This window comes from Halyomorpha halys, unplaced genomic scaffold, assembly GCF_000696795.3.
Source record: "Halyomorpha halys isolate HHAL.00 unplaced genomic scaffold, Hhal_1.1 Scaffold579.1, whole genome shotgun sequence".
Taxonomy (NCBI): Eukaryota; Metazoa; Arthropoda; class Insecta; order Hemiptera; family Pentatomidae; genus Halyomorpha; species Halyomorpha halys.
In genome coordinates this window covers 150,215-162,492 of record NW_027112775.1, presented here as the reverse complement: position 1 = coordinate 162,492, position 12,278 = coordinate 150,215, and the positions used below count along the sequence as shown (strand labels likewise).

Genomic DNA, 12,278 nt, shown 5'->3' with positions numbered 1-12,278 from the left:
TTATTTATTCCCTTAACCTATTTATTCATTAAATTATTCCTTTTAACTTAATTATTCATTTAAGTATTTCATTTAACTAACTTTTTTCGATTTTCTCTTTAAATCTATAAATTAGTTTTTTTTAAATTAATTTATTTATTTGTATACTGATCTATTGTTTTGACTATCATCTCTTTGGTTTGATTTTACATTGCTCTCTAATAATAAATTCGTTTAATTTGTTTAACGGATTGACCGTGGGTAGTGGATCACTGCATAGGGAAGGTCTGAGAAAATGAAATAGTGAGAATAAAATTGTCAATTAAATGAGATAAAATTTTCAAATGGAATGAAATTGTGAAATAGAAAAAAAAATTAACATATTTGTATTTAGTGTGTTAACGAGTATTGATTGTAAAGGAAAAGGTAGGAAAAATGTATTTTATGTTATATCATGTATATATGTCCGATCATGATTTGATTGGTATGCTGTGTATTGTAGCAACCCAATGTATTTGGGCACCATGGTTAAATAAAGCATTTCTTTTTTTCTCACTTGGTTGAGAGTGGTTTATATTAATAATAAAACCAACTTCAATCATCCAAATTACTCTCAAATTTTTATTTTAAAAGGTTTCGGCCCTTAGGCCATTTTCAAGGTGACCTAAAAATGTTTTCACATTATTACTATATTACATCCTCGCAAAATACCAATATTTTTTAACATACCCCAATCATTGAATTGACATAGAAGAATAATATTTAAAATATAAGAAGTGCTGAAGTTTCAAACTTGATATTAATAAATACTCGTATTACAAATACTCATGGTAGACGATTTTTACGATTTTAATTATATGATTGGATGTGATATTGACAAAAATCTTTACGATTACTTGCTGTGCAATTTTATTTATTTATTTAATGTAATTTAAATCTGTACAAAATAATAAACACAATAAGTAAGTATGTGAAATGTTTCATTTACACTTGAAAATCTTGGAGAGGAACCACCCATTGGTGGTACTTCAAGCATTATTTTAAATTAGAAGGTCCCGTGGCCATCTTCTCTTCAGACGCCTCGTTGGATTATCAGGGATTGTTAAGGATGAGAGATTAAGAACTAATGAGTTAGGATGAGTAAGAAGTTTGGAATGAAAATACGCATATCTGTATGGCCAAAGCTGCAATGAATGGGATGCTAAAGTCTTTGTGGATGAGTTTATTTGTAACGTAAAGAATTTGGATTGTGAGGATTGGATGCGGGAGGACTTTGATAGTTTGATAGAGCCTCAGAGCTCATTTCAATATGTCTAAATTGGTCTGATTATCATAGTGTATAATAAATTTTTGTAGTAAATGGGAAGTTTAGAGCGTTTTCCAGTAGATGCTGTAGCAATTGAAATCTACGAGCAGTTTATTGTCGTTTTAATCTTGTATGTGGATTCCAAGTAAGTCTCTTGCAGTGCAATTTGAAATTGAAATTGTAAATTGTAGCATTTCCATCAGGGGCTGAAGAATCCAGATTTTGTAAAAGATCTAAGCATCTTCTTGCTTCGGCTGATAAAGTAAGAAACGCAGGAGGTGTCTCGGTGAGCAAGATGCTCACAATCAGAAAAACAAAGATATCATGTTAGGAGTTTATTGGTGAGAGAAATGCTCAGCATTATCGTTGCGAGGAGGCCAGAGCAAAACTGAATTGAGTATAGGTGGCGAGGTAAGAGAGGGCATAACATAAACAAGTGGCAATAATAACATCAAAGTGATAACGGAAGGTAGACAAAAGTATAAACACAAGAGATGAAATACTTGTGAATGAAAGAATTATTTCTTCAACATATGAAATGTTGATTTTTAAAAAGCTATATCTCGAAAACTATTGAACGTAAATAACTCTAATAGGACTCATATTTTAGCAAATTTACTCTTCTTTAAATGACGTTCTCTTAGGTTTTGTTGTGTTGTTCCTACTTTTTAAGATATAGAGCTCCGAATGAAAAATTATTTTTTTTTTTATCGCTTTGAAACAGTCGCCATTTTTTATTCCCCCTACCTATACTTGGCAGACTCACCCATTTTGACTATTAATTATACATAGTTTTCATTAAAGTAATCAAAAATTGGGGTGAGATATTAGAGAGAGAACTGTCTTTTTTCTTCTCTTGGGCTCTTGTACTATTATAACTGAGTTGTGGAATTGAATTGTTGGGCAATTGTGGTATAGAAGGGAGTATTAAGGAAGGGAATTAAGAGGTAAGAGGAACCTATGAGAATGCCTTTAGGTTTTTCAAAATTAAGCCTTAGTTCATTATTTGCAACCCATTCATAAATAGTATATTACTATTAATTGATTGGGGACTTTGTTAAATATTATCGAATAGTTGTTAGTTATTTTTCACTCATGCATCGACTACTATTGAATAACTATTGGTAATAACTTCTTTTTTTTTATTTATATATTAATTGATATTTACAACTGTATAAAAAAATACGACAAGTAAATTTGATCATAATGACATAATGATATGATACAGGATGTAGAGAAACTACCCAGTAGTAGAACTCTAAAAACAGTTTACAATATAAGGTCGCGAGGCCATCTTCTTTTCAGGCAGCTCGGAGGATTACCAGGAATGGAAAAGGAAGCAAGGTTAGAAACTAGTGGGTTTGGGTGGTTAGGGAGTTTATTATGGAAGGAATAATATCGGGTTCGGGCTAGTTCGGTTACATAGGTAATAACTTAAAAAAAAAAAAAAGTATATAAAAACCAGCATACCCTATCAGTTATTAACTCGATATGTTTATTAATTAATTTTGATTGTCTCCTCTGGCGTTGGGATACGATGAAGGGTAATAATGCCAAGCTTTTGAGTGATCGGAAGGCTGAAGCATATAAAAAAAAAAATCGATCGGTTAAGTGTCTTTACAATAAAGCGTTTCATGAGGGAGTATTTTTTTTTCCTTCTAAGAAAATACCTCTCCATTAAAAGTTTTCGGAAATATCTTTGCTCCTTAATCAAATTCGCCTTTAATTAGTGTTCCTAAAGAATATAGAAGTCAGTCCAACTTTCAAGCGATAATTAAAACATCGTTTTATTTAATAAAGCTAAATTTACTTGTAGAACGGTTCCCGGAGCCATTCAACATCGAGGAAGTGAAGTGGCAATCAAAATGAAACCAATTAAAATGTTTATAAACTGCAACAAAAAGTGGAATGGAAAATTTGAAGAGGATTGTTCAACCTCCGGTGAACTACTGGGATGAAAACATTTTATGCCAAGAGAGTTTTCAATTTTCTCAATTAAATGTCCTTAAATTAAAAATACTCAAAAGAAACCACAGCCAAGTTTATTAGTTATGTTTATTATCTAACGTTAATACATCATTTCTCATAAATATGTATAAATTTATTCTTGATTTTCTTTTTAGGAAGTTGATTATATTATTTTTAAGGTGAAAAAACTTCCAAATAGAATATAAACTATATTTTGCTTGTACAACGTTCCGGAACAATTTTCTTATACTTATTTACCTTTGTATCCTAAAGTTATAACGATCCTATCAACAACTTTTATATTTGTTATATGTGTATATTTAAAATTCTTGTAATCATATTTACCACACATTTGTCATTTTCTAAAATTTCCATTTCGAATTCATGTCATCTATACACTCATAGTTTAAAATTGTTAAAACTACATTATTTAAATTATTGAAGAGACTTACTTGGAATCCACACACAAGACTGAAACTACAAGAAACTCCTCGTAGATTCGGATTGCTACAACACTTACTTGTCAACCGCTCTAAACTTCCCATTCACTACAAACAAATTCTTCCCGCATCCAATCGTTACAATCCAAAATCCTACGTAAAATCCTTGATGCTCCTTATTACGTCACAAATAAACTCATTCACAAAGACCTTAACATCCCATTCGTTGGAGATTTGACCCAGAACAGATATGCGTCTTTTCATTCCAAACTCCTTGACCATCCTAACCCATTAATTCTTAATCTTTCATCCTTAACAATCCCTGATAATCCTCCGAGGCGTCTGAAAAGAAGATGGCCACGGGACATTCTAATTTAAATTAATGTTTGAAGTACCACCAATGGGTGGTTCCTTCTCAAGATTTTCAAGTTTATATGAAACATACTACATATTTACCTATTGTATTATTTTGTACAGTTGTAAATTACATTAAATAAATAATTTAAAAAAAAAATAAAAAAAAAAATTTATATCCATTTTAGTCTCAAAATCTTTTATTTTTCTCCAAGTCCGACGTTTCGGCCAATCCGGCCATCTTCAGGGACAATCTACTTAATACTATTTTTAAATTATATAATTTAAAAACTCTAACTCCATGCAGGCTATTCTGCCCAGTCAAAACATCAATTTCTAATTAGTCAATATTCACTTAAAACAAAATCAAAATCATTTATCATATACACTATTCCTTAAAAACTTTATCACTTAATTTTGATTTTGAATGGTGTTCTAGTTTATACTTTCGAGTATTCTTGCATTAGATCTCTTCTCTTATATTTATCAGAAATATAAGCGATATAATGCTCATTCCTTAAATTGGAGTGCTCTAGCCTAAAAATGAAAATTTAAATTTCCGATGGATTAAGTTTCTTTACAAGAAAGCGTTTCATGAAGGTTTTATCTTTTTCTTATGGGAAAATACCTCTTCATTCAATCGTCAAATATCTTCGCCCCTTGACCAATTTGCCTTTCATTGGTGCTCCTAAAAAGTATTAGTACAAGAGCCGGGAAGAAAAAAAGGCAGTTATCTCACCCAAATTTTTTATTACTTTAATGAAAACTATGTATAATCACTAGTAAAAACTGATGAGTCTGCCAAGTAAAGTTTTCATTCGGAACTATATATCTTAAAAACTACCAACAACACTGGAAAATCTGAAAGAAGATTTTTTATAGATGAGTAAATTTGCTGAAATATGAGCTATTTACGTCCAATAGTTCTCGAGATATAGCTTTTTAAAAAGCAACATTTCATAAAAATGTACGGAAATATCAATAGTTAGTGAATCTATTTTGAGAAATCTATATCTCAATAACCATTCGACGTACAAATGTCTATTATCACTCAAATTAAAGCTAAATAATTGTACTATAAAGTTGTTTATGACTTTTACCTTATTAGGAATAGTAGTTTTCATGTTATTTGCTAAAATAAATTGATTTATAGTTATTCGGACAATAAGTTTGATTTATGAAAAACTTTATTTCAGAAACCATTAGACATACAGATGTCTGCCAGCACTCAAATTAAAGCTAGTTAAATGTGCTATAAAACAGTTAATAATGTTTTTCATTGTAGAAGTAGTAGTTTTATGATATTTGACAAAATAAACTCACAAAATGTTAATTTCTAGTTGTTCGTATAAAATGCTGGATTTTAGAAAAAATATATTTATAGATCCATAAGACGCACATATGTCTGCCAACACTCAAAATAAAGGAAATTTAACTTACTATAAAGTAGTTTAAGACACTTATCTTCGTAGGGGTGGTCGTTTTTATAATATTCACATATGAATATAAATTTAGCAAACGATAATTTGTCCGAGCAACTATAAATCAATTTATTTTAGCAAATTTCATGAAAACTACTACTCCTAAGAAAATAAACGTCTTAGACTACTTTATAGCTCATTAAACTAGCTTTAATTTGAATGCTAACAGATATCTGTACGGCAAATGGTTTTTGGGATGTAGATTTACCAAAATAAATTCACTAACTACTGATATTTCAGTGCGTTTCATACAACATTTTTATGAAATGTTGCTTTTCAGAAAGCTATATCTCGAGAACTATTGAACGTAAATAACTCTATTAGGGCTCATATTTTAGAAAAATTTACTCTACCTTAAATGATGTTCTCTTAGGTTTTCTCGTGTTGAGCTACTTTTAAGATATAGAGCTCCGAATGAATTTTTTTTTTTCTGTTGAAACAGCCGCCATTTTTTAGTTCCCTTACCTATACTTGGGAGACTCATCAATTTTGACTAGTAATTATACATAGTTTTCATTAAAGTAATCAAAAATTGAGGTGGGATAACTGCTTTTTTTCTCCTCTTGGGCTCTTATAATATATAGAATACTGGCTCCTATAAGACTAGAAAAATATATGATAAGTTAATTATGTGTTTAATGATCCTATAAATATTATTTATTTTGTTTTTGTTTTTTCTTTCATTCTTAATTATACAACTATTAATATTTGTATTAATTTTTTTATAATTTTCAATGATAATGGCATTGTATGTAGTTAGCGGTGTCTATTGCACGAAGCTGTATTTCCCTTTATTATAAAATGTAAAAAAAACAAAAAAAAAAAACAATATGTTACTATTAATATGTCAGGCCAACCAGGCCAGGTAATAAATAATTTTTTTAAAAATCTATTCCTGCAAAGTGCCTTTTTTGGCCGCCATCTTGAATATTCTAAAAAATCTTGTGCAGGATCATTTTACAGAAACGTACATGCTAATTGTTTTAAAAAAATGAAATAAATAACAAAAAGGCTGGCAAAAAAAATAATAGCCTAAATTATTCGATCATTTTTCACTAAGCGTTTAACATCTTTAAAGTTATTTTCTGCACAATAAAAATTAATAAAATATGTTTTAAAGTTTATCTGATTATTGTCGCTCGTTGTAGGTTCCAAAGATATTTACCAAAATAAATTCACAGAATGTTGATTTCTTGTTTTTTCAAAGAAAAAAAAATTGAAAAACTGTGTTTAGGGAATAGTACGTAAAGAACTATATGACAGCTCTAAGTTAATTTATATTACTTTAAAAAATATTATATTAATTTTCATTGTACTTTAGATAGGTTTCAAATTCAGCATGAAATGTTCTGTGAATTAATACTACACAAGATTTTTTAAAATGATTTTTGAAAAAAATAACCTGTTTCCTAGGCTTGGAGTTTTTAAAACTGTTTTAAGTCAAAAAGATACAAAAAATAAACAAGTTCGAACTACGTCATTGAGGGATTTTTTTCACCTCACATCTATTTCTGCTAAGTTGAATTATATTGTTTTGAAGTTTAATAATTAGTGCATTAGCGTTTAAAATTAATAGTCTGTTATTAAACTCTATAATCTTTAGAGAATTACAGTCTGTGTTAAATTTTTTTTTTTTTTACCTAAGCCAAGAAAAAAAAAAATAATAACAACAAGCTACAATTATTATTGTTTTTGATTCAAACAATTTAAACCTTCAAACACAAATGATAAATGGTTATTTCCACAAGTGATTATTTTGAGCTCTTAAAAAATAGAATATCAAGTAATGGGGTAATTTTTAATAAACACCAACGAGATTATGTCATGTTGTCAAAGAGGAGTAGGAGATATTACTCCGCCGGGAAGGGAATGGAGTGTAAATTGCTGAGTCAAAAGGTAAACTTCACTTGCTAGTGGCGGGTTTATAAACGGAGATGATATAAAATTCATAGAGTAAAAAACACTACTTGCTCATGAATGTTGGCTTTTGTCCGGGTTGGGGACTATGGTTGGGACGGTTTCGTCAAAGGAGAAGTGAATACAAAATAAGACTTATCAGGAAGTTTTTTTTTCTTCTTAATTTACAAACTGTATTAAGAAATATTGTTTATAAGTTTTCATATTATACTCTTAAAACTAAAAAAAAATTAAATAAAATATTTTCTGTTATATTATTTTGTCATGAACTAAGACTTACCAACATCAGTTTTTCGTACTCCTCTTCAATCAGAGACCCATTGAAAAATCTGTGTACTGCTCTTATGTCCGGAAAATAGAAACCCCTCTTGCAGATGCACTGGTAACTGCCTCTTCTGAATCCTAAACCCGGTACAGGAATGCACTGAAACAAACAAAAAACCAAAAATTCATCATTAATATCGGATTAATCAATCTTATTCAAATATATGTTTTAAAATTCAAATAATGTCTTAATATGAATATTAAATAAAAAAAAAATTCAAATCGAATTTTAATTTTTTTCGAGGAGTCGGACCCATGTATCAAGAAGTTGAGATGACAACGCTAAAAATTAAATAAAATATAATTTATAGACTGCACTGCACAGTACGGCGCACGATGTGGCCTATGATAATTTAAAATAACAATGGTTTGATTTTGTGTATATTTATATTGATTGAAAATTTGATATTTTCTTTCATGAAAACTTATTTATTAATAGGTTTAATGTTTAATCATACCTATATCATAGTCTTTTTAATGAATTTGTTATTTATTTTATCGTCCAAATTAATGTCGTTGATCGTTTATTAGAATATATCAATAACTTCCCGCAAGTGTATTAAAATTTCTAATATGGTTTTTAGAAATACATTTTTGTTCCGATAAAATTTTCACTTACTTTTTTTTTCTACATCAGTTAAAGCAAGTGTCATGTGAAAGGTATATTATGAGTATTACATGTTAATTATCCCCTCAAAAAAAATTTTCACCTTTCTAATAAAAGAAATTTCATTAAATAGTTCACCTTAAGCTGATTTTAATTGATCAACTATTTGGTGAGTGGATAAAAATTTTTCTTATGTAATTTACTAATTAATACATTTATAGCGTTACGCTCAGACAGTTGTATTTCCATTCCTTTCAAAATGAACATGCCAATGAAAAAAAAAATGTAAAAACCTTATCGAAAATTTCATTTCTCAGGATACTGTGAAATTTTCAATTTCCTAGATTCCTGGTTTAGTTCTAAACGACTCCATAAAAAAAAAAAAAGTCAGCTAATTACATTTGCGGTTGTATTAAATCTATATCGTAAAAAGAAATCGCGAACATATTGCTTAAGTAATGATATAATACTATTTGAGAGCTAAATCACCATCTCTACTCTTGAAGCATTATTTTAAAAAAAAAGTATAAAAAATACTTAAGAGAAAAATCAATTAATATAGAAAAAAGGGAGTAACTCAAAAAGATTTCTTTTATCGAGATTGGAGAAGATATCTGCAAAAATGGAAGTCTGATATATGATAGATATACACACTAAAGAAATAAATTCACAATTTCTGATAACCAAATGCTTCTTAAGTAAACGAAAATCTCTGATTAATGTTGTTATAGTGAAGTTTTAAAGAAGCAATTCTTTCTTTTGAATCTGTGGAAATTTCAAATTTATCTCAAGGATTGACGATTATTGTTATTTTCATCTTGCTTGAAATGAGCTTCTTGACTCTTTCCCCAAATATAAAATGTAACTTTACTTTATGGTTAATTATTTTGATAAAATTATATTTTTGGTCATAAAAACTTCAACTAACAACCCGAAGAGAAAGGTTCGACATTTGTTTAATGTTCAGAGTCACTAAACCTCGTCTGATATCAAGAAATATATATTTTGGAGAATTATTTTTTGTATTAGTATTGGTATTTGGTGAGGAGAACTAATACGGCAAGTTGTCCTTTTTTGCCAATCCCTGGCGACTACCTTGGAGTTGCCGCCGCGTACTAATAGAGAAGAGCCGGGAAGAAAAAAAGGCAGTTATCTCACCCCAATTTTTGATTACTTTAATGAAAACTATGTATAATTAATTGTTAAAATTGATGAGTCTGCCAAGTATAGGCAGGGGGGATAAAAAATGGTGGCTGTTTCAACACCTTTAAAAAACCATTAATTTTTCAATCGGAGCACTATATCATAAAAACTACCTACAAAATTAGAACATCTAAAAGAACATTATTTAAAGAAGAGCAAATTTGCTAAAATATTAGCCCTAATAAGATATTAATGTCTAATAGTTCTCGAGATATAGCTTTTTAAAAAGCAACATTTCGTAAAAATCTACTGAAAGATCAGTAGTTAGTTAATTTATTTTGAGAAATCTATATCAGGAATTATGTCACGTACAGATGTCTATTAGCAATCAAATTAAAGCTAGTTTAATGTACTATAAAGTAGGTTATGATGTTTATCTTTGTAGGAGTAGTAGTATTTATGATATTTAACCAAATAAGCTTACAAAATGTTAATTTCTAGTTGTTCATATTAAATGCTGGATTTTTGAAAAAATATATTTCTAGACTCATAAGACTCATGTCTGCCAACACTCAAAATAAAGGAAATTTAACTTACTATAAAATAGTTTATGACACTTAACTTCGTAGAGATAGTAGTTTTTATAATATTCTCATATGAATATAAATTTGGTAAATGAAAATTTGTCCGAACAACAATAAATCAATTTATTTTAGCAAATTTCAAGAAAACTACTACTCCTACGAAAATAAACGTCATAAACCACTTTATAGCTCATTAAACTATCTTTAATTTGAGTGCTAATAAACATCTGTACGGCAAATGGTTTTTGAGATATAGATTTTTCAAAATAAATACATTAACTACTGATCTTTCAGTACGTTCCATACAACATATTTATGAAATGTTGGTTTTTAAAAAGCAATATCTTGAGAACTATTAAACTTAAATAGCTAAATAGCTCTATTAGGGCTTAGATTTTAGCAAATTTACTCTACTTTAAATAATGTTCTCTTACATTTTTTAGTGTTAGTAGTTTTTAAGATATAGAGCTCCGAATGAAAAATTAATGTTTCTTTAAGGTTTTGAAACAGCCGCCATTTTTTATTCCCCCTACCTATACTTGGCAGACTCATCAATTTTTGCTAGTAATTATACCTAGTTTTCAATTAAGTAATCAAAAATTGGGGTGAAATAACTGCCTTTTTTCTCCTCTTGGGATCTTGTAGTGTAACCAAGGTCTCAAGATTTATTTCTCGAGACCGCTGAGAAATAAATAATAACTCCCCCAGGTGGGAATCAAACAAACAACGTTCCAATCCGGGCGCTTTGGGTCCTACGTCCCAACCCACCCGGCCGTCACATCACCAAGACTTATTTTTAAAAACTTAATTGAATTATTTGAGTTAACAAAGCTCCAATTCCGAACCATCGAAGTTGAGTTGAAGTTAACGGCTGATTGATGCCTTTCGGTGCTTTGCAAGCTCATATATCATTTGAAACAATTATGCATTAGAGCTAGGACTGAATGACTGTTTGGAGTGTGAAGCAGGGAGTAACTAGGCGTACAACTTCGGTCTAAACTCTCCCAAAAGTTCTTCTGAACTTTGAATGCTTCCGGGACAACCATGGGAACTCTCCGAACATTTGCACAAAATTACTAATTACTATGAGGAGTTTAATACATTATGGATAAAAAAAGAAGATGTTGGTTACACGAAATGTTATATGTGCTAGTCATTAAGAAAATAAAATAAATGGAAAACAGATGTGATTACATTTTTCCTTTATTAAATTCCTTCATTAAATGAATCAAATCTCCTTTCACTCCTTGTGTGTCACAAGCCACCAGATGATTCAAGATACGTCTTCTTCATGACTATTTATACATAGTCTAACATTTTGGACTTATAAACCCTTTCAAGGAGGCTGAAGTTGGATTCCTTATAAATTCGCTTCAACTAATTGCTTGTATAAAGGTAACACCCAATCACAGATTATTTCTAAAATAATGGTATTTAAGGGTCCTTGTTTCATTCACACAGGCAACAACGGGCCTAACTGGTATAGCCTCAACACTAAAATATGACCTCGTGTGAATACTTTACGTTTGGGCTAGTGGATGATTTTGATGAACCAATCAGAAAACTAAAAACATGAATACACATTTAACATTTTCAAGAGTACATATATTGTTTTTTCTTTCATTTATTTATTTTTCATAATAATATTTATTATTCATCACTATTACCTATTGCCCACAACGGTGTGTCAGTTTGTAATATCTATCAATAGATAAGGTTTTTTGAAATTTGGAAAAAAAAAGAATAAACATAGTACAAATCATTACCTTTCTGAATATTAGAGTTTTGGATGTATGATATTATTAGATCTAGTAGGCGATATTTTTCAATTATTAAAAACGATTCTGTAAATTTTAATATATATTTTTTATTGTGCGAACCGTTTATTGCTTTATGGACGGAATAAGATAAATAAAGAAGGAAATTTATCTTCGGAATTCAAGAGAGAAAAAAAAAAAACATCAGGAGAATACCATACTATATTTATTATCAGCTCTGATGCAGTATAGTACGTCTTCATTTGAAGTATAAGACAGAGATGTTTCTGGAAGCTAATGGAAACGAATACGACACTGCCCCAAATGGGCAACATCATTAACTATTTACAGCTAAGATGCTGGAGGCAGTGGGGTGTGGATCTGATGCTTCAGGTTGAAATGTGGAAGAAACTAAATA

General features: G+C 29.6%; 1 protein-coding gene across 1 annotated transcript in view; it reads right to left on the bottom strand.

Moving 5' to 3' along the window:
- LOC106684417 (metabotropic glycine receptor) overlaps positions 1-12,278 on the bottom strand; it is a gene marked incomplete in the record, with an annotated part of 252,339 nt that overhangs the window by 187,883 nt on the left and 52,178 nt on the right. The window contains 1 exon segment of the mRNA XM_067050546.1: positions 7,726-7,869. Within this exon segment, the coding sequence (XP_066906647.1) occupies positions 7,726-7,869 (144 nt within the window).